Source organism: Panthera tigris, chromosome C1 (genome assembly GCF_018350195.1).
Source record: "Panthera tigris isolate Pti1 chromosome C1, P.tigris_Pti1_mat1.1, whole genome shotgun sequence".
Taxonomy (NCBI): Eukaryota; Metazoa; Chordata; class Mammalia; order Carnivora; family Felidae; genus Panthera; species Panthera tigris.
The window spans coordinates 101,733,878-101,758,071 of record NC_056667.1 but is presented as its reverse complement, the minus strand read 5'-3'; the positions used below and the strand labels follow the sequence as shown (position 1 = coordinate 101,758,071).

Below are 24,194 nucleotides of genomic sequence, written 5' to 3'. Positions count from 1 at the left end.
CTTTTTATTTTCCTTACTTTGACCCCCTGCCTCCTCTATAATCTGTATTTGTGGTCTACTCCCCATCTTTGTGTGAGCCCTTTAAGGCTAGAGATTATGTCTTATTCATTTCTTATGTATTCCACTTCCCCTTTCACTCTGGATCCTAGTACTGTGCCTCATACATACTAGGCTCTCAATTACAGTTTGTTCAATGAGTTTTGTTGATATTTCTGTTACATATTAAAGTGGCCTGTTTTAAAACTTCACTCGAAGCCTTAGGTAATTCATTAATATCATGGTGACCTGATATCTACCCAGGTCTTCCTAAATATTCATTGATGAATCCTTATGTTTCCAAACTTAAAGGTGCTCATGGCATATCATGGATGTTAGAGCTTTAATTTTCTTAGTATCATTGGGAGATAGGGATGCAATAGCTGAAGAGATAGAGGCACAGATAATTAAGGGCATCGTTCAAGACTACAAAACAGTTATTATAGGAAGAGACTCCTAGGATGAACTTCCATGCTCCTATGACCCCAGAAGCCAAAGGACGAAAACAAAACAAAGCAAGCAAACAAGAAAACCTGATTGAACCTCTAAAGGGAAACCCAGATCAGGTCGGATATAGGAATGGATGTTGACCTAGATTGGGTAACATTTCTTTGCTGTCTGAGGGTTATGATTAGTGACTTATTTCTAATATGCATTTGTTTTTATTTTTAGCATTGCAGTGTCGGGACAGCTATGAGCCCTGTGTAAATGAAGGAATATGTGTTACCTACCACAATGGTACAGGATACTGCAAGTAAGTTTTTCTCTGTTTGTTTTTTCCCCTGTTTATATATTTTATTTTTCCTCAATAGCACACTGGACAAGATTTGGTCCTACTAATTCTATTTTTTTTTTTATTAAAAAAATTTTTTTTTAACGTTTATTTTTTAAGGAGCGAGAGACAGAGTGAGAGTGGGGGAGGGGCAGAGAGAGAGGGAGACACAGAATCCGAAGCAGGCTCCAGGCTCTGAGCCGTCAGCACAGAGCCTGACGTGGGGCTCAAACTCACGAACTGTGAGATCATGACCTGGGCTGAAGTCAGATGCTTAACCGACTGAGCCACCCAGGCACCCCACTAATTCTATTTTTAATACTTCTGTGAATGTTACTGGTTCTTTAACTTTTCTGGTGTAATTTTGTGAGCAATGAGGATGGAAGGATGTGGATGTCAGATAAATGGTTAACAAGAACTTCTTATCTCATCGTTATCTTCTTAATTATGAAAAAGACTTTTCAGTGAGTGACTAGTTAATGTATATTGGGTACATTTCTAGAATCGCTCCTCAACACGTTAGTTATGATCTTGTTTTTAAGTCAAACCACAATTGATACTAGCTTTAATTCTGCCTAGTGTAAGTGAATATTATAGCCATGCAAAACTATTTTTTCTGGTGTAAAAAAATCCAGTTCAGAAAGAGAGACTGTGAGAAGGATGCATACACCTGCAGGGATGGGACAGAAAGCAGGTGCCGTGGAGAATGTCACTATAGGGGTTTAAAAGAGTAAGAGTCAGGAACAGTACTAGGGAGTGTAGGCTAGTTTCTTAGGAGCAGTTTTTCTTTTTTCTCCAACCACCTAGTTTATGCTTTTCGTTGATTTGAGGAGGCCTGTGAGATTATCTCATAAATAGCTCCTCTTTTCCATCCAGCTCATTTGAAAATTTTTAACAGGAGAATGTATTCGTTCTATTTATATCATGGAAAATAAGATTTGATAATAGGACTTTTATTTTCTTTAACACTTGTATGGGCTGTATCTTTGTTCTGTGCTTTGGTAGCAGTACTTGCTTTATAAGCATTTTAAATGACCTTATCCAACATGTTTTTATTTCTTCTCTGGATATTTAATTGAATACCATAAAAATAATAATGACAATTGTTCCAATCAAGTCCATTCTGACCCTCGGATCCAAGTTCTTTAATGTCATAAAAAAAGAATTTTTGCAGGTCAGGAAACATACTCTTCACCTGAGCGACAATATTTTAAGTGGTGATGATGGTAAAGTTTAACCATAGGTTGTTTGGATTGGAATAAAGACAATACTGGAAATGAAATTTTTTGTGTAATTGATAATGAGCTGCTCACCTAGTTTTTCTAGCTTGAAAACAAAAAACAAAAACAAAAATGTGATGTAGTCTCCTCTCAGAATGGTGACACAACTAGAGATAATGACGGGGAGGAACTTAATACCTTAGAACTGGCTACCAAAATCTTCAGGCCCTTTTTGGCACCTGGTGTCTCGGTTACTTGCTTTATTTTATTATTCACCCCTCTTGTGGTAGTTACCCCATTACATTATGATCATTTGTGGATGTGTTTGTTTCTCCTACTAGACTGCAGGTCCTTGCCTTGTGCATTTTTGTATAGTTACTGCCTGGTGGAGTAGCTGGTAATGCAGCTAGAGCTTAACAATGTATTTCGTGAACTAAAAGATGCTCAATAGATACCATCGTTCGTGTATTTTTTTTTAAATTTTTAAAAAATGTTTATCTTTATTTTTGAGACAGAGAGAGACAGAGCACAAGCAGGGGAGAGGCAGAGAGGGAGGGAGACACAGAATCAGAAGCAGGCTCCAGGCTCTGAGCTGTCAGCACAGAGCCTGACGCGGGGCTCGAACTCGTCAACTGTGAGATCATGACCTGAGCTGAAGTCGGATGCTCAACCGAGTGAGCCACCCAGGTGCCCCAACGTTCACATATTTTTTAAATCCATGTCTTAAATAAGAAGATACTGGTCCTCCCCTCTGAGAATTTTATTTGCTTCACCCAGCATCCAGGATGGTAGTACTATATTGAGAGGCACTTCAGTTCTATTTGGACATAACTCAACTTGGTGACTTATGTAGGGAGAATTTCAAATAGATTCTAAGTGTTGGCCTATGTATTTGTGGTCTGACATGGGAGAGACTAGTCTCTGAGCACTTACCAGGAGAGGACACTAAGGGTCACTTTTGGGAGACAGATTTGTGGGCTGTTAGTCTCAAACTCTCCAACCAAGGTGAGAGAGACAAAGTTGCCCCCAGTTTCTAGAAGAAGCACTTCTAGGGAACAGGGAACTCACTTTGTGGTTGACAAAAATGGGGCTGCATACATTCTGCCCCTAGATGCTTGGTAATTGTTGATGGGTTAGGCTGCTTATGGATATAGTTCTGGGGGGTCCCTCAGCTGTCCTCCAACCCTGAGGTTGTGAGGGAAACAAGCCCCCTGAGAAGGGGGAGTAAGAAAAGAAATGCATGAGGCTGTTCTTTTGGGACACCAATATGAACAATAAAACTTGTAAGAAGAGAGTGCTTCTCTACATCGGGAGATATTATAGATAGAGAGTAGAGAGTATTTCTCTACCTTTTGGCATCATCAGGACTGGCAGTGTCAACGTAAGTGGACATAGGAAAAGCAAGGACAACATCAGGGAGGCCAAGTCAGTCATCTCTGCAAATGCCACAGAATGATAAGCAACATTTTAAGCAAAAATAACATCTGGGGCATGTGGGTAGCTCAGTTGGTTATGTGTCCAAGTCTTGATTTTGGCTCAGGTCATGATCTCACGGTTCGTGAGTTCAAGACCTGCATTGGGCTCCATGCTGACAGTGCAGAGCCTGTTTGGGATTCTCTCTCTCTCTCCCTCTGCCCCTCCCCTGCTCGTGCGTTCTGTCTGTCTCTCTCTGTCTCTCTCTCTCTCAAAATAAATCAACTTAAAAAAAAATAACATCTACTTAGCAGACCTTTCATTGTATCTTCACCAACTTTGCTTTTTTCCTTGGGGAAAGAAGGTAATCTAGCTTGTTCAGTAAATATTATTTTCCCAAAATGGTAAATGGATATTAGAACACTTAGAAGTTCTATAAAAATGACGTCAGACATGCAAGGCATATGATTATCTTTTTATTCATGAGATTGCTTAGTGGATTAGGAAAAGAAAGTTGAAGCCAAATTCTTTTTACAAGGGGATGGGGAACGGGAATTAATGGAAATGTTTTAAAGTAGAAGGTATCTGACTATCTGTTTAAAGAGCATAATGCTACTGATTCAGCTAAAATATAATGGTTGTTTATAGAAATTATAGAAATCCTTGATAAGATCACATTGACAGATGAGGATAAGTACTTTTAAAGGTTAGTTTTGTACACAGCTCAACAGTTTTTTTCTCACTGTTAGGAGCCTAAGTACTCTATCATAGTCTATGATGCCAGACAAGGAAAACCTGTGTAATCTTGCATAAAACTCAATTATTGCTCCTAAATAGTTGTTGTCAGATCTTAATAAAGCCCTCTCACTACAGAGAGATAAGACATTTTATTCTCTCCCTTGTCCTACTGGGAGGTATAAATATATAATTAAGTTTGGCTGTCATTAATCACTTTCAAGTTGTTTGTCTCAGGCTTTCAAATATAAACCATTCCAAATCCCAATTTGATTGAAAATCATGGGTAACTCAAATTTGCTAGAATGTTGGGGGAGGAGGGTATGGTTATGATTTGTAAAATTTACAAAGTGTGCATTTTTAAAGGCATATTTATCATAGTTATTTGCAGTCCTTATCTGTCAGTTCTTAACATCTGGATTGTCTTTGGGTATGTTTGTATCAACAGCTCTTTCTCTTGACTTTGGGTACAATTTCCCTTTAGTTCTCATTTATGGTAGTATTTGTTATTTACTAGGCATTGTCAGTGATGCACTTTAAAGTTTATCTTCCACCAAAGAGTGGTGAGTTTTGTTTTACCAGGCAGTTACATTACTGGAAGATCACCTTGATCCTATGAAGGCTTGGTTTTAGACCTTGTTTTGCCAGTTCTGTTTTGCCTTTAGTCTGACTAAAGTCTTAGTACTGGGATGTGGTCCTTACTCCAAAGGTATGACTCCTCAAGGGGATCAGTGGGAAGTGTGAGGTGCTTGGTAAGCCTAGTGTTTCCCAAACCTTTCTAATTTAGTAGGACTTGAATTCAAGCTTCTGACTCCCCAGAACCAAGCTCAGCCTTTCAAGCCTTTCAGCCTTTCAGCCTTCCAGCTCTTGCTTTCCTTTGGGTTCCAAAGTACCTTGTTCATGCACAGCCAGGATTTAAGTGGGAGTCGTATGCATATTTTAGGGCCACCCGCTCTGTGGTTCTGTCTTTTCCAGGATTTCTCCTCCTCAAATTCTAGTTTCTTAGACAGTTCCAAATAGCTTTGACTCCTCAGCTCAGTAAGACTTCCATTTTCTGCTTGCATTCTGTTCCTCTTGTGCTGTGTGGACTGAGGAATACCTTCAGGGAAAAAGCTATATAAATGTAGGTTTCATATAGTTTGCTTTTCTTCTTTTGAGGCTCATATCCCTTCCAGTTTCTGCCTGCTTTTGATTACTCCCCGGTACCTTTAATATATTGTCCACAGTGTCTAATTATTGTGAGCAAGAGAGTTGATCTGATATAATTACTCTGCCATTATTTTTAATGATAAAAATTATCATTATAAAGGACTCTTTAAAAAATTTCTACATACCACTTAGGAGGTAACTAGCATAGTGTTTATTAAACATTGGAAAGTCACCATGAGTTACATAGGTACCTGTGGATGGGTGATTGCATTTGAGAATGTCTACTTTTTGCCAAAATACCTAACTAGGTATTTAAAACTACATTTTAAAGTAAATCATTACAAATATAAAATGTTATAAAGTACAACTTTGTTTCACAATTTACCTAAAATTGGTCTACTAGCTGTAAGAAACATTTCAACATTAACAACTAACAGTTTTCCTTGCCAGGATTAGGGCTAATGGTGTAGACCTCCTAAAGCCATTCCAGGAAAACTGGAGCCACTGCCTTCTTTGTCCTCTTGATATGTTTCTATGTAGTCAGGAGAGAATAGAGACACTCGGAATCTTCCAGAGCCTGGCTTGTAGTAGAGGAGATGCTATCAATATTTGTGGTGGTGGTGTTCTCCTAGAAAGGCATTTTCACAAGTCATGGCTGACTCAACATTTTCCCATTTCACTCACCTTGTTAGTGCATTCAGTGCTGTTCAAGGCAACGTCAGATCCAACAGATACACTGGGAAAAATGTCAACTGTTAAATCACTTTCTCTTTCTTCTCTGCTGAACCCGGTTCTGCCAAGAAGATTCCTTCAAGTGGGATGCCCTATTTAGCAGAATATCATATGGACAGTTTTTCTAGCAGATGCTAGCAGAAGCCTGGCCACATTTCTGTAGTTCTTTTATCTTTACCACAAAATGAAAAATACTGTCTTTTGCTTACTAAATACCTTTCACAGAGTAATATTTTTTCAGTGTGATGCTTAAGGAGCTATTAATTCAAGAATTACTTCTTTATTGTATGCTGTTTATATATATCAGTATAACAGATAACTGAAGCCTGTGGTAGTGGTTGCAAGTAATCGATAGTGTTACCACATTGTTTCACACTCTTTGGGAAGTCATAAAGTAATTATCAATTCATTAGCCTGGACTTCTTAAAGAGGTTCACAGTGAGTCTTACCAGCCTGTTGCAAAGTGCGTTGTGAAGTGACGGACTGTAATGTCCTTCAGAACAGAAGCTGCCAGTGACTGGTAGGGCTAAGGCCAGGGAAAGGTGAGTGAGGGATTCATCTCAGGTATAAAATTAAAGAGGGTATCAGAAAACCCAGTTACCAAGATCAATAACATTTAATGCAATAATTCAGAATGTCAGCATTAATGCAAATAGTTGTGGGTTCATTTCTGGGCTTCCTGTTCTGTTCCATTGATCTACACGTCTGTTTTTGTGCCAGTACCGTACTGTTTTGATGACTACAGCTTTGTAATATAACTGGAAGTCTGGAATCATGATACCTCCAGGTTTGCTTTTCTTTTTCAAGATTACTTTGCCTTTTGGGGTCTTTTGTGGTTCTATACAAATTTTAGAATTGTTTGTTTTAGTTCTGTAAAAAATGCTGTTGGTATTTTGATAGGGATTGCATTAAATGTGTAGATTGCTTTGGGTAGTATAGACATTTTAACAATATTTGTTCTTCCAGTCCATGAGCACGGGGTGTCTTTCCATGTCTTTGTGTCAACTGCAGTTTCTTTCATCAGTATTTTATAGTTCAGAGTACATTGGTACTCTTTGGTAAGGTTTATTCCTAAGTATTGTATTATTTTTGGTGCAGTTGTAAATGGGATTATTTTCTTCATTTCTCTTTCTGCTGCTTCATTATTGGTGTATAGAAATGCAACAGATTTATGTACATTGATTTCATATCCTGAGACTTTACTGAATTTGTTTATCAGTTCTCACAGTTTTTTTGGTAGAGTCTTTTGGGTTTTCTATATGTAGTATCATGTCATCTGCATATAGTGAAAGTTTTACTTCTTCCTTACCAATTTGGATGCCTTTTATTTCCTTTTGTTGTCTCATTGCTGTGGCTGTGACTTTCCAGTATAGTGTTGAATAAAAGTGGTGAGAGTGGGACACCCTTTTCTTGTTACTGAGTTTAGGGGAAAAGCTCTCAGTTTTTCCCCCTTACGGATGATGTTAGTTGTGGGTTTTTCTTAGATGGCCGTTATTATGTTGAAGTATGTTCGCTCTAAACCGACTTTGTTTAGGACTTTTATCATGAATAGATGTTGTACTTTGTCAAATGCCTTTTCTGCATCTAATGAAATGATCATACAGTTCTTATCCTTTCTCTTATTGATATGATGTATTATATTGATTGATTTGTGGATACTGAGCCATCCTTGCAACCCAGGAATAAATCCCAGTTGATCATGGTAAATGATTTTTTTAAATGTATTGTTGGATTCGGTTTGTTAGTACAGTATTTTGTTGAGAATTTTTGTACATAATCCTAGAGTATTGTATCTGCTTGTAGCTCTGTGAGTATACATGGGCCAGGCTTGGCTAATGCTGCATTTCTGAGAAGTGGCCTTTGACTTGAAAGTTCAGTGCAGTTACTGCAGATGAAATAGAAGAAGACAGTGAAGGTGGGGATAGAGGGTAGTATCCATTAAAATGCTCTTTAGTAGAGAAAACTGAATTGAAAAACTTGAAACTTCTCTCTTCTTTTGCCTAATGGAAAATGAACAAGTCCAGATGGACTAATAAAATACTTAGGAATAAACCTTACCAAAGAGTACCAATGTACTCTGAACTATAAAATACTGAAAACGAGACAGGTCAAATTCAACGACTTCTGATAAATGTTGCTGCCAGCTCAGAAGTCACAAGTTGTTAAACATAGCGCCTTACATTTGCATAGTGAGTTACAGATGATAGAGGTATGTCCCGTGAGGCTGTCTTTATTTAGGACTTGAGATCTGGACCCTTCAACAGTACCATTCTTAAGTGATTCTTCTTATTAACATTATATGTTTGAAAAATCCTTTAGCAAATATATTAGGTGGCCCTGAAGAATTTTTTATAAAGGAAGTCTTGATTATCAGCTTCTTACAATACAGAACAACAGTTCTCATACTCATTTCAACTGATGTTTATTCTTTATGCTGGAACCTTTATAAACTTTGGTGTTAGATAAAGAAGTAAGAGAAGGTGGTTCTTAGACTCTGCCTGTGTCCTTTTGCCTGTTTTGGGTAACTGCCAAAGTTAAATCAACTAATTTTGGCCTACAACCTGGCATGAATAGATGGGAGAGTAGCTAGGCTTCTTTCAGTACAGTTCCTAAGTTGACCATAATCCTCTGTAAAGTTTCTTTCTTATTGTTCCATTGTGTCACGTCAGCACCATTAATTTCATGTAGGAATTCTTTTCTCCCTTTTTTTCTTGTGACTAAGCAGGATGAGAAATATTTTTCTTCCAGGATCCGGAGTAGCTTAATTAAATCCTTCATTTAAAATTTTGGCTGTCTATCTTTCATCGAGGCTAGCAAGATTGAATACAGAGAGGTAGGGATATCAGAATGTGATAAAAAATTTAATTATCTAAAAATTCCCAAATACTTTTTTCCTCATTGAGCTAGCATAAATGTGTGGGCATGAAGGAGGTTTGCATTTACGTGCCCTTCTCAACATCTTGTAGCTAGGAATAAAATTTGGTGTCTCCTCCACCTCCACTGTCGTGTTTTGTGAGTTTTGTGAGTTTTTTGTTTTCATGTTTGTCTTAGTTGTGTTTTACTTTACATTTTGATGTGAGGTAAATTACAGTTTCTCTGGGGGCTTCCCAAAGTTTCCTATATTCTATTTATCCATTGTCAGTAATCTTTACTAGCACTTCATCCTCAGTGTCCAAAAATGTCTTACTGATTTTTATACTGATGCCTTCAGCTTTCCCATATTAATGCAATTACCTTCTGTTTAAAATGGTCCTCTCCTATGCAAATGATTACTTAGATCTTTATGAAAAGGATTTTATGAAAGAAAAGTGAAAACAAAGACTAATAAAGGCACTATTTCAGTGACAGGTGGTATTACATAGTGAACACATCCAACTAGAGCATCGTACCCCATTTTTTTCTCCACATAAGTATGAGGAGAAAGTAGGTGGTAATGAGAAAATAACCTGATTAGGACTTATATAGGATAGTAGCATTTAGAGTCCTGAACCTGTATAGATTCAGGCCACTTTCCTGTACCCACTGTATCTATCTATAATCCTGTATCCTGAACACTGAAAATCAGATAGACTGAAGCACTGCAGGATTCTTACTCTTTGTCTCAGTCAGCTCAGGCTCCTGTAACAAACTACCACAGACTGGGTGGCTTAAATAACAGACATTTATTTCACACAGTTCTGGAGGCTGAGATGTCTAAGATCAAGGTGCTGACAGACTCTGTTCCCTGTGAGGACCTTCTTCCTGGTTTGCAGATGGCTACCTTCTCTATATTTTCATTTGGTGGGGAAAGAAAGCTCCAGTCCCTTCATCCCCTATGTGGGCACTAATCCCATCACAAGGACCCCACCCTCATGATTTTATCACCTAATAACCTCTCAAAGGCCCCACCTACCAGCCATCATATTGAGGATCAGAGTTTCATTATATGAATTTGGGGAGATGCAAACATTCAGTCCATAGCACTCTTCAAAGAAAAGTTTAATTTTCACCAAATTAGTATTTATTGAGCTGGCTACTCTGAGCACTGTGCTAGGTATTGTGAATAGACATAAAGGTCCAAGAGGCCTGTGTTCTCTGACTTACTTTATAAGTATAAAATATCTTTATACTTTATAAGTATAAAATATCTTTATACTTTATAAGTATAAAATATCTCAGGAGTGTCTGCTAATGAATGTTATGTTTCTCTCACATAAAACATGGTGGCAGTCCTTGCCATCTTGTTAGGGAGATGAGGCACATGTATATGTATAAAATACAATAGTCTGTAACTGCCCTATGTGTCAGCACAGATTAGAAGAACTATGGAGATTCATACAAGGGAGCAACTACTATAGGACAGAAAATTAAAATCAGAGGATTTCACTTAGATTATAAATCTGAGAATATTGATGGTACCTCAGGAGGTGGGTAGTAGAAAGATTAAGTGGAGAAAATGAGGGGACCTGAGGGGTTATTGGTTCTTGGAATAATCATTACCGATATCTTCATCATTTTGTTCTTTTTAAAAAAAATTTTTTTTGAGTTTATTTATTTTGAGAGAGAGAGAGAGCACGAGCAGGTGAGGGGCAGAGAGAGAGAGGGGGAGAGAGAGAATCCCAAGCAAGCTCCATGCTTTCAGCACAGAGCCCGACATAGGGCTTAAACCAACAAACCGTGAGATCATGACCAGAGCCAAAATGAAGAGTTGATGCTTAACTGACTGAGCCTTCCAGGTGCCCCTGAAAGTTTCCTTATTTTAGAGAGAGGGAGGGAGAGCATGAGCAGGGGAGAGGAGCAGAGGGAGGGGAGGGGAGAGAGACAGAGAGAGAGAGAGAGAAAACGAACGAACCTTAAGTAGGCTCCATGCTCAGCACGGAGCCCAACGTGGGGCTTGGTCCTATGACACTGAAATCCTGACCTGAGCCAAAATCAAGAGTCGGACGCTCAACCAGTTGAGCTACCAGGCACCCCCATCATTTTGTTCTAATGACATAATTTAAAACTTTTCTACTTCTTGGTTGGTCTTTTCTGTCTATATTTTGTGTGAGGTTTTACTAAACCAGCATGTGGATTCATCTGGTTTCACAGTGACATAACTGATTTAAAAAATCATTCCTGTAACACGTGTTGGCATGAATGCTTGAAGAGTGCCTAGAGTGAGGGGTAGAGGGGAAGACCAGGGGACAGCAATGGAGGGCAGCTGGGAGCAATCACCTCTCTGCCCCCCTGAACTTTTGGGTCTTGACTTGATTTTTTAGCTGCTTCCAGAACAATCAGGTTAGCTGTTTGTGAACACCATTTGCAAGGAAATTCAGAATCTAAGAATCTCTGAAGCAAGAAAAGTTAGGTGAGGGATAGAAAAGCAGACATTAAGAACAGGATCAGTTTTCATATATGGCATAGGGCATTCTTCTAGTTGAAAATTCAGGTGTCCCAGTGTCCGACCTCTCCTGTCCAGCATATCATTGGCCTGATCTAGTTCATTTCGGGGATCCAGAGTAAGCAAGCATCTGTTAGCCAAATCTTTGGTTAGCCCAAATTAGCTCATGTCCTTTACTGCTTGTTTCTTCTGATTATATAGTACATATCCAAACCCTCAATTATCCAGAATAAACCAGAGCTGCCTATTCTGTGTGGAAAACATTTGACAATGGTTATGATTCTCTTGCCTAGACCATAGCCATTTAACTGCCTAGCCCTTTAAGATTTTGAAATGTCTGTTCTTGTGTAAGCCAGATGCATCTCCTTGATGAATTATTTTATTGGGCCCCTCTTGAAACCTCAGTCATCCTGAAAAATACTTCAGGAAATACTTTGACTTTAATTTTTTGTCTTAGTCCTATTTGTATATAATACTTGTGGTATCTGATTCTCTGTTTCATATTGTTAAAACTCATGGCCTTGAATTTCTGGGTCACTCTTAAAAAATGGGCAGAACTTGATTACTAATGAAAAGTTGACTCATTTCCTTCTAGGCGAAGGCTGACACTGACTGTCAGAGTTCATAATTAGTCTCCACAGAAGCAGTCTCTTTAATTATGGGCTATCACTTATTCTTTCTGAAATTTTATAAGAATTAATGAGATTATCGTGAGCTAGGAAAATGATTAAGATAGGCATTTATGTTGTGTTGAGAGGATATATAAAAACGATATCTGGAAAAAGGTCCTACATAAATGTAAGTGGTTTTATTCACTACAAGTTTAAATTTGGAGCAGTTCTTCCCAGACCATTGTTTATATACACATCAGTCAGTTTTAGCCTTGTTGAATTTATCAGCAGGTCAGATTCCGTAAAGAGACTTGCAATGTCTACCACCATTCTCGTCTGAAGAAAACAGGCTCTTAGGTTTTGGACACTTGTTTTGGAGAACATGGTAAGAAGTTCCTTTCCCTTTTAGGTTCAGGATTCTTTATTCTTTGTATCTTGTTTAAATATATTGTTCTTTGCTTCTCTGCGCTTCCTGTGAGGGGTTAGCTGAAATTTCAGTGTGAGTTGTGCACCAGTTCACTTACACCAGTGAGTATTGAACCATCCGTACGCTTGGAAGGGTGATTGGTAGGCAGTGGGGAGGATGTAAGAGTCAAAGGCACGACACCTGCACCAGGAGCCCCTGCTCAGAGTGGGTCAGTGGTCAAGACACACACAAGCACTGACTGTACACACTAACTTCAGCAAGGATTGTTACGTCCTTGGGTGGTATTGCTGAGGGAATTCAGAGTCAAAATTGTAGTGTTATCCTAGTTAGGAGGTTAAAAGGACTTTGGCAAGCACCTCTCTATTCACCTTGTTTCATGTGTGAGGAGCCCAGGGCTTAATGTGGCCAAGTGACTTACCCTGGATTACTTAACTGATTAGAATGTAGACTGGGACTAAAAATTGTTTCTCAGACCCCACTAGGCAATCTAAAAAGATTCAGCACTATTTCTTTTCATTCTTGGTACCAGCCCTCAAGGAACTCATGTGGGTAATCATGTATATGTATATGTGTACATATAGGTGTATGTGTGTGTGTGTGTGTGTGTGTGTGTGTGTGTGTAGATGTATCTATATCTCTAGACATATGCATCTCTCTCTCTCTCTCTCTCTATCTAACTATATATAGAGAGATAGAAGCAGAATTAAAAACAAAACCTTTAGTACTTTTGTGAGGAAATCTTAAAGACGAAGAATTTTAACTCTAGCTATTCATTATACTTTTTAACACTTCATTAAATGAAACAGTGTGGAAATTCTTTTGAGTTCCTCGTAAGGGAGGTGTAGCCTATATTAATATCCAAGGGGCTATGGAACATTCCTAAAATTGAATCATACAATTTTAGAGCTAAAGGGAATATTAGAGGTTTTTTTGGCCTAGCATCTTGTTTTAATACATGAGGAGATAGAAGCTCAGAGAAGTTAAGTGACTGACACAGGTCAATATCTAGTGGCAGAGCTGAGCTAATGGAGAGGAAAGGTCTATGAGGTGCCATCCTGGCAAGATCTGGGAACATGATAATGTCTTGGGTGAGAGATACATAAAACAATATAATAGTTATATTTTTATTCTTATTCAGATAAATAAGCTCATGACTTCTTATGTACATATGTAATACATATATATTTCATATATATATATTTGCTCAAGCATGCCCTGAATCTCACCTGCCTCTAGACAACGGTTTTTTAAGCAGTGTGATACAGAAGGATGTAGCCATATCGGATATGGCTTTGCCCCGACTCAGTTTAATAATAAAGTGCTTCCCCAGAGTTAGTGTGAAAACATGGGTTGTGATTCATTTTATGGTGTCTACTGTAGTGTTTTATTGTTGTTGTTGTTTAGATTTGGTAGATTTTATCGAGAACTTCAGCTTGGTTGCTAAGTACACATCCAGTCTGGGCTATTTCAGGTTTCATAATGTCTCTTTTGCCTGTTACTCTTATCTTTTTGGGGTAATGCATTTATCTTCAAGTGTAAACTTGAGTGTACACTTTCAGAATGCTTGTTTGATACTCAGTTTCTCTGGTTTGGAAGGTTATAAATCATTGTAATATCAGATTTTTTTTTTTTTTTTTTTTTATTCCCTGGGCCATGGTCCTCCTAAGGCAAGTGGTGGTTTTTGTCTTGAGTCACCACATTAGGGCTATAGGTCATTATAGGTAATTTTTTTTCCATGATGTCCATTATTATTTTTATTTTTTAAATAGGCTCCACAGTGGGCGTGGAGCCTGAAGTAGGGCTTGAACTCACAACCCTGAGAACAAGACCTGAGCTGAGACCAAGAGTAGGATGCTCAACCGACTGAGACACCTAGGTGCCCCAATGTCCGTTATTTATTATTATCTTTGGTTCTAATTATGCATAGGTGTGGCAGTTGACAATGATGATCTTTTGACCACTTGACAGCCTTTCTGAAGTTAAACATAGTTCATTACAGTGCTTCTAAAGTAACCTGACTTCTAGTAGACAAAAAAGTTACCTAAATTTCAAGCATGTGTTAAGTGTTTTTGCCTACATTGACTTTAATGCTGTCATGTCCTTAGAGCAGGGATTAGTGAATTTTTCTTAAAGTGCTAGATAGTAAATGTTTTAGGATTTGTTGGCCAAGAGGCAAATTAAAGATATTATGTAGGTACTAGTGTACCCCTTTAAAATGTAACCAGTTAAAAAATGTAAGACCCAGCTCCTGGGCTGGAGGTGTAAAAACAGCTGATCTCCCGGGCAATATTTGCTTGACCTTTACCTTAGAACATAATAGCCACTTGAAATACTTCATGTCTTCCAAGTGCGTGTGGTATAAACTGGAAGAACCATTCTTTGTGGTCAGTTTTTTTTTTTTTAATCATACAAAAGAAATTCTTGAAGCAAATGTTGCTGAAGTTAGAACAAAGGGTTATATCTGAATTCTTCTGTCAGTTTTTGGTTGATGCTGCTTTTTTAGTTGAAATGGTCTATACTGGCGGTCTGCACAGAAGTGAGATCCTGTTAAATTAATGAGTGGTATTAATAGAATACATGAAAACATGACATTTTTTTCTTTGACAATAACTGTTCTCTTACTGCCATAAAAGTAATAAATGTTGAGATGTCTTTAACTTCATGAAAGTTATCCTTTGTGTGAGAAAGAGTTTTGGGTGATTATTGTAATGGTGATGGTTTTAATAATTATGTTTGTCCTCAGAAGCTTATAATCTAGAAAAAAACATAAATAAACCAAATTCAGTCCTGGCAGTGTAGTCAGTGGTGGAGTGGAGTATGCTTCCAAGTATAGGTGCCAGTGGGCTAGGACGCATGTGCCCAGCTAGTATCATCCATAGGAAGAGGGTTTGTGGATTTTGCTCTTGTTTTTGTTGTTACAAGACTGCAAGAATATGTAAGATAATAATAGTGTTGTATTGTTTAAAAAAATGTTTTTTAATGTTTATTTTTGAGAGAAGAGAGACAGAGTGTGAGCTGGGGAGGGACAGAGAGAGAGACAGAGAATCCAAAGCGGGTTCCAGGCTCCAAGCTGTCAGCACAGAGACCGACGCAGGGCTCGAACTCACGAACCGTGAGATCATGACCTGAGCCAAAGACGGATGCTCAATTGACTGAGCCACCCAGGCACCCCTAGTGTTGTATTTTTAAAAGAAATCATCTTTCTGGTGTCTAGATGTATGTCAGATAAACTTTCTCATTAGACCACTATGTAGCTTTGCAGTTTTTCACTTTGTTCCTATGGAGGCACAGACTTTGATTTCATATAGCAAACCAAGTACAGATGAAGGAATTTCCAAAACTGAGGAACACTATTTTCAAAACACTTGAATTTGATTATATAGTTGACCCTTGAGCAACACAGTTGAAGATCCACATACAACTTTTGACTCCCCAGTAAACTACTAATAGCCTACTATTGGCCAGAAGCCTTACTGATAACATAAACAGTTGATCAACACATACTTTGTATGTTATATGTATTATATACTGTATTCTTATAATAAAGTAGGTTGAAGAAGAGAAAATGTTGTGAAGAAACTCATAAGGAGAAACTACATTTATAGTACTGCACTGTATTGGAAAAAATCCACACATGTATAAGTGGACCTGTGCAGTTCATCTCATGCTGTTCAAGGATCAAGTGTGTACCAATATAGGCAACGTTTGTGGGGAACTTTCTATCCAGTTCAACCAACATTTATGAGCATTATGAAGTGCCAGATAATAGGCTAAGAATTATTTTATTTGTATGTGCTGTCTCAGAGTTTTTCAGTCTTTTCATCATTACAACTCTGCCCAAAAGGAGCCTTTTTTAGACTTTTTATCCTAATTCCCGCATACTCCCAATACAGTTTTAATACCATAGATATACTGTATATTTATTTATCTACTGTGGCTCTTTGGAAGGTCACAAACAATTGTAATGTCTAAGAATGACCCCCAAGAACCAATTTTTTATCCCTTGGGCCATGAACTTAGTTTAAGGAAAGTTTTTGTTTTGAAGTAGGGTTAGACACTGTTAATTTCTTTTCCCATGATGTCCATTATTTTTATTATCTGTGGTTCTAATTAAGGAAATTTAAGTGGGATTTTGCAGTGTTTCAGAGCATTCTGAAATTATTTTGTTTTCCAATTATCCATGGAACAGTTTTGCATACTGTGTGATTCCCACCCCCCCCCTCCTTTTTTGGGGAGAATAATTTGTTTAGAACCTACAAAGAAATATTTTTTATCCTTTTAAAGTGTAAAGAAATGCAGATTTTTCTCCAGCCTTCTCTTACATTTGGGTTTGGCTTGATAGGATTTGGGTACAATTATTTTTGAACTAGGAGTCTTTTCACACCAAGCCATACGCTTTTGGAACTCTTTCACTTTCAGACATTTTTTGGACTTCAGAACTTTGAAAGCAGTCATCCACTCATGCTGGAGAACAGAAAGCAGGCACCCGTATTCACTTTTCTTCTCCAAAATCTTGTTTAATTTTTACTGCTCAATCTCTTAAGAATCTAGCAGTTCATGCTACTGAGGCTACTTTGTAGGATATTCTGTTCCTCAGGACTCCAGGTTCCTGGTGGTTCATATGATCAATGTTTTCTCAAAGATTAATAAAAGATTTAAAGTGCAAGAGAGAAAAAAAAAGACTGTGTGTATGTGTGTGTGTGTGTGTGTGCGCACGCATATGCATGTGTTAGTTAACTTCATATTTGGGGGGAAAATGTGATTAAAAAATCCACTCTGTATGGGGTTGGCTAGCCCACTTTGAATGATTTACGGGTAAATAAGGGTTAAGAAGTCCCCTATATATTAGGAATCCTAATTAGGTTTGATAATCCTTTGGATAAATAGTTTAACTTGATGGTTCCCAAACTTTGAGTGTAATTAAAGAACTTTTTTAGGATTCTGTGGATCCTTGCATTTTGTCTTTTTACTTCTATTAAGAATGTGAGTGCTGCATAGTTGAAAGCCTCTATGTACCAGTTACTGTGTTAGTATGGTGGTGAACAATTCTTTGTCTGTTTGAAAGACAAATAATCAAAATAAAGGATAATGAGTGATATGTTAGGGTTATGGGAGTGTGCAGTGGGGAAATCAAGACTGTTTCTCAGAGGAAATAACATTTAAGCAGAAGTTTGAAGGAATTTTAGGGCTTAGCCCTGAGAAGAGGGTCAGAAAAAGTGTTTTGGGCTGAGTGACCAGCATGTATAAAGGTCTGGATGTGAGAAGCGGTGCACTGTGGCATCGTCTGGGAACTGAAGGAAGAGTATAATGCATAAAGGAGAGATGATCTTGAGTTGAAACCATTTTTCTGTCTCTTGTGAAATACAATGCATAATATCAAAATCCACTAAAAAATCAATAGCCACTTTATAATACCTTTACATTTTAATAATCATAGCAGTATCTACAGTCCATTTAGATATAGACAGGGCGTTCTTTAGTAGTCTGGAGAGCGCTTTCAGTGTTTGCAGACTCCTTGCAGTAATTGTACAGTGCATAGCTTGGGAACCATTGGCTTAAGTCATTCACTTTTGCCTATTACTGTGGAAGGTGCTTTTTGTAAACTCATATGTTTAGAGTATATTTGCCATGTTGTAATCAGAAGTAGATGTTTTCTCGGGGTCCAGTGCCACAGAATACAGTAGGGTAGTGAGTAGGTGCTAGAAGACAGAGGGAAGACCAGCTTCCATTAGAGCAGCAGTGCAAGTCTTTCAACACTGTTTGTGTGCCCTTGCCCCATCTTTCAAGTGATGATTGAAGAGCCTGGGTGCTCGGTTCAGCTTTTGAGTTCTGATAAATGAGCCCCGACTGTAAACTGGAAGATAAGGGTGTTTGCAAATTCTTGTGTAAATAAAGCATGGTTTCTCATTGCAGTGGTTACTGACTTCATAGTCTCTGATGAACGATGATGTGAGTTAACAGCTTTAAAACTAGTACCACTGCAGCTTCTTTTTGGTTTGGATTTATTAAGATACGCGTGTGTTTATTGTTTTATTTGAATGGGGGAGGGGGTGAAAAACCTGAACACATGGAAACCAAGTGAGGTGGAGTTTGAGAAGATAATTCCCAGCCTCACAATTCCCTGTAAAATTCTTTTCCTGTGGGAAACTTTTAATTTGGAAGCATTCAGCCTAATGTGGGAACCAAGATTAACATTTTCTGAAATACTTCTACAAGAAAAGCAGAAATGTACTGTTCAGGAAGCTGAATTTACATAGTAGAAAAATGGCCTGTCTTGTAGTATTTGGTAGTCTTTGTTTATTAGTTGTGGCAAAAAGTTGTGTGCGTGTGTGTGTGTGTGTGTGTGTGTTTGAGAGAGAGAGAGAGAGAGAGAAAGATAGAGATATATTGATTGTGTATTTGTCTTTGTTTCCTTTACATCAAACCAGCAAAGCCCTAGAAAGTGTGTTTTACCACAAACCAGCCCAGTACTGGGCTCTAACTATATACAAATACTTTTTTTTTTTTTTTTTTTAGCTCTTTGTTTTCTTGCTGAGTAAGCTGTAGTGTTTCCTTTTTCTTTCTTTCTTTCTTTCTGTTCTAGGGGAGGGGAGTGAGTGTGGGAGTAGGAATGGCAAGAAGTCAACATGACAGAGAGCTTCTTCCCTTTTCTTCCCTCTTGACCAGGAAGTTAACTAGGAGTCTTCATGTGTTGTTTTTTATACTGAGTCAGTAATTAGCACAACCCAGTTAGTTATCTTTACACAGAGTTACAGAATTAAAAAATTGACAGTCTGATGAGCTATCAAACTGGAGGTATGGGAGGAGGGGGGCAGGGAGGTTAGACCAGTGGGATGGTCCTGTTGAATGCCAATCTGTAGGCTCTGGGGCATCTAGAAGTTTGTAGCTGGAGCCTTGGGAATTAAATGTTATGGAGGAACTTTCACTGGTTACAGTTAGCCTTGGCTGTTAGCAATTATTTTTATCTACTTTAACATGGGGAGAGGGGGAAGGGGCAGGAAACTAAGCTGGCATTATGGTCACAGGAAAGAACAGACTGATTTGGGCCCTTTTCAAACTGCAGACCTTTGTTACTGACCAATGCTTAATTTGGTTTCTGGGTTTTGTTATTTTCTCCCCCTGCCTTTACCTCATTTACCTTAACGACAGCTCCCCCCTCTAGAGCCCAGCGAGGGCAGGCTGCCACTGCGGATTGGGGGGCCGAAAGGTCCAGAGCAAGAAGAAAGTGGGTTGAAAGCAGAGTTCTGTTTAAAGAATTTTCTGCTGGAAACTAGCCCAGAGGGAGTAAAGAGGCGCTTTAATGAGGAGCAGCTGCGGGGCCGACGCAACCCACATGAGACATTTTTTTCCCCTCCATTCCACATTCTGTATAGTTTTTTTTTTTTAAATCATGATTTTGAAATAGCTGTTTTGTAAAGCATGCCTCTCTTTTTCTTCTTCTTGTATGTGATGGGGTTTTGCTTTGTTGTTTTATTTTTTTAATGACCAAATCCTCACTAAAAAAAGCTAAAGGCAGAGCTGCAGCAAAGCCCTGGATGCAATTTGGGCTCACCCTGCTGATACAGAACATTCGGTGGAGAAAACAAGGAGAGAGAACACTGGCCTTTATTTGGAAAAGGGGGCTTATTTCCTGCTCAGACTTCAGTCATCTTGGAGCTGACACAAGCTGCTACAGTGTTTTAAGCTTTTCTCTAGACGAGTGGCTATTCACTTAGGAAACTTGAAAGAACAAAATTTTCTGTCCTGTATTACTAGGGAGACCGATGCTGAACGGCAGCCATTGCCAGATAGATTGGAATTGCTATTCAGACCCCAGCTTCGTTGAACTCTGTAAAGTGGCTACATGCAAACGCATCCAGGCTGCTGGTGACATGTGAGAGTTGGGGGTCTGTTTTTCATCTGTTTTATTGAAGGGGGACGACATGGGCATCCTTCCAGTTGGAATGTTTCCTGGTTCCACGAGGAGGAATTCCTTGTTTTGTTTTGTTTTTTTTTTCCTCTTTTCCTCGCCTTCCCCATTCCCCATGTGTGTTCGAACATTAACAGTGGAAGAGTGGACTTCATGTCAGGATTGGTAGACTTTGTCAGAAAAAAGGCATGCATATATCTGTATGGGCCTGATAAGTTTAGTTCGTGGAATTATTCATATTAGTTCATGGAATTATTTTATAGGGAAAAAGCCCCCAAAACTTTTCCTGTATTCACAGCCTCCTCTTGTGAACTATATTCTTTTAGAGTTCCAAAACTAGAGTCACTGAGAAAACTACTAAAATAAGTGATAAAGTCCCTTCAGGAGGAAGGCATTCATACAGTTTTGGGAACAAGAGGCAGCTGTTAGATTTATTAGGTTATTTTTAAGAAAAATTTTAACACATACCTCTAGTTCAAGATGTAGGCTATTTTCAAAAAATTGTACTGAGGTAATAACATAATAGAACTACAGATTTCTGAGAGAATTTGGACGATTAGCCCATGTTTCTGGCCTCTGACCAAACTCAACTTGAGCCATCTCAAGAAGGGAGCTATTGAAACTCTTATTTTTAGGCAGTGAGTCTTAATTTCCACTCAGGCTAATAGGGTATATGGTATACTTGTATTACAGTTGAACAGGGATTTGCCAAATTGAAAGGTCTCCTGCCTTAGGAAACAGGGCTCCTTTATTTCTGTCTGTCTCACTTACCCATTTATTTACCCCTTTTCTTCCCATGTCCATAATTCTCCTTAGCCTCCTGGGGCATGAGGGATAATCTGTACCTCAGGATGATTATTTGGGTTGATTTGGCCTGTGTTCTACCAGGCAGAATGCAGTGTGGGGTTAGTAGGGGATTTGGGAACCTATTTGGATTGGGAGACTGACTTTATCCATCACATTAAATTTAGCCTTTTTTGGAACCAGTTGCTTAATGGAATATAGGTAGATGTTCATGGTATTCAAGGTACCTGTACCAGTGTCTCAAGACATGTCCTTCCCCACAACAAGATACCAAATTGGAGAGGCACAGGAAGGACGTAACAATGGCTTAAACAAAGTAGTGCCATACTGGTAGAAATAATGTAGTGCTTAACACGGCATTGCATCTGCTGTTGGAGGGACCAGAGATGGGTGAAATGGTGTGGAGGAGGCTTAATGGAAGATCTCTGAAGCAAGGATGGAAGAAAAGAGCAAAATAGAGACATATCAGATGGAAAAGTATTAGAAGATTTTTACACAGGGAGCAGTAGACAAGAAGTAATTATTTGCGAAGGAGTAAGATAGTTGATGATAGTGGGGCAAACAAGTAGGCCATAGATTCTGAGAAACTTGGATTTGAAGGGCTGGATGCTAATGCTAGTTTCTGAGCAGAAAAGTGACATGATCAAAATTATCCTTGAAAAGTATTATTCTTTAAGTAGTGTGTTTAGTTTTAGCAAGGGATTTCCTGGCTATCCTTCGGAGAGGTGTGGATAGGATGCAGGTGCAGCTGAGATGATAGAGTTGACTGAATAGGTGCCAGGGTTAGGGCAAGACCTAGTAGAGTACTTTCAGTTAAGTACTGTTTTATCTTTTGATAAAAGATCTAGGTAAAGGTAGAGATACAGTTGTAGATGGTACAAAACTGGGGATACAGATTACAGACAGCAAATTTGGGTCAGATCAGAACAATAGGGGTTTTGGACCCATTGACTTCTGAGATATTGTGTGGTGCTGAAATTCTGCGATTATGTGAATAAAGTGTAAAAGTTATCTCAATCCAAGAAACTTGGAGAGAAGATTGAGCACGGTGAATTTAAAAGGAGCAAATGACAGGTCCAATTATTGGGTTCAAAAGTGTGTTCTACAAGCATAGAGTGACTAGTTCATTTGAAAAAAAAGATCTGGCATTTTAACTGTGTGTTCAGTAGCTCATTCAGTAGCAGTATTTTGTAGCTTCTGAAAAAGTGAACACAGCTTTACGCTGCAGTAGTAAAAATACAGTATCCACGTAGTCCAAGCTCTGTGCTGTGCTGGTAGGATCACGTGTGTTATGTTTGTGTTTTGTTTTGTTTTGTTTTGTTTTCATTTCAGGCCCTGTGTTTTAAAGAGGTTTTTGATGAACTAGAATCATCTAGTAGGAGGAGGCCAGATAGCCCAGTGTTGGGATACATGGGCTCTGGAGTCATATGTGGGTTTGAATCCTGCCTTTGCCATCTCCTAGGTGTGAAATCTTAATCTTTCTAAGCTTCAAGGTCCTCATATACAGGATGTGGATCATAATATACCAATACTGTTATACAGAGTAATAAAAGAGATAATAGCTATAAAGTGCTTAGCAAATACATAATCCACAGTAAGTGCTTTGAAAATGTTGGTCACTATTATTACTATTATTATCTTAAGTATAGAAGAGCCACTGAAATGGTGAGAAAGTCTGGAAATAATTTTATATTGAGGAATAGTCCAAAGTACTGAATCCTGTAAAAAAGAAAACAAAAGGGTCAGCACAACCATCTTTAAGTTCTTGAATGGCTACATGTTAGAAAAGTAGAAGGCTTGTTCCTTTTTATTCCAGAGAACAGGACAGCCAGTAAGTGGAAATTTTAGGGAGGCCAAAAAAGTTTTTTTAATGAGATATAATATTAAATTTGCCCTTTGAAGTGTACGATTCAGTGGTGTTCAGTGTGTTCACAGATATGTGTGAACCATAACACTATCCAGTTTCAAAAACATTTTTGTTATCCTCCAGCTCCCAAGAAGCTCTCTACTCCTTACCAGTCACTCTGTTTTCCCCTCTTCCCAGCCCCCTGGCAGCAATAATCTCTTTTCTATCTCTATGGATTTGCCTAGTCTGGACATTTCATAAAAATGAAATACACTATCTGGCCTTCTGTATCTGGCTTCGTTCACTTAGCATGATGTTTTCAAGGTTTGTCCGTGTCATAGCATGTTTCAGATCTTCATTCCTTTTTATGACCAAATAATATTTCATTGTATGGATATACCACATTTTACTTCTATCTGTTCATCAGCTTATGGACATTTGGGTTGTTTCTACTTTTTGCCATTATAGATAATACTGCTATGAACATTCTTTACAAATTTTGTGTGGACTTATATTTTCACTTATTTTGGATATATATACCAAGAAGGGGAGGCAGAATTTAAGACATCAGAAAGAAGGAGCTTTCTGATCTTGGGATCCACCCACACTGAAGACTGTTCTGTTATTGAAGTAGTGAGCCATTAATTTTATTTTACTTAACAAGTGCATGGTGTTTATGCGCCAGATACTGTTCTAAGTGCTTTACAGTTATTAAAAAACCCTATGAGGTAAGCACTATTACTAAATTCATTGTTACAATGAGTTTAGTAACTTGCTCAAGGTCACCTATCGAGTAAATGGGGAGCCAGAATTGAAATCCATGTGGTTTGGTTCTAGGGTCTGTACTCTTAATAGCAAGAACAATAAGAACTTCAAGCATTTATTAAATTCTTACTACTACTCAGGCACTGTGCTTAACTGCTTAGATTCAAGTAGAGACTGGTGATCATCTTTTAAGGATATTTCAGAAAGAACTATCTCATTGGGTAGAAATTGCCTTAGGGTGTCTTAAATCCCAAGATTTATTTTATTCCAAGGGTGCTATCTGGCCTAAGGCTTTTAAGATGATCAGAATTTGTATCAAGAAGGAAACTGTGAGTGTGAATGATAAGTATTATAGGAATTCAGTTAATAAGACTTGTCAGAACATGGTAATTAGTTATATATAATTTAAGAGC

The 24,194-nt window shown here is 38.3% G+C and overlaps 1 protein-coding gene across 2 annotated transcripts in view; it reads left to right on the top strand.

Moving 5' to 3' along the window:
- NOTCH2 (notch receptor 2) overlaps window positions 1–24,194 on the top strand; it is a 163,821-nt gene that overhangs the window by 40,659 nt on the left and 98,968 nt on the right. For both annotated transcript variants that reach the window (XM_042993905.1, XM_042993904.1), the window contains exon 2: window positions 709–790. In XM_042993905.1, coding sequence (XP_042849839.1) covers window positions 709–790 — 82 coding nt within the window. The remainder of the gene's footprint in view (window positions 1–708; window positions 791–24,194) is intronic.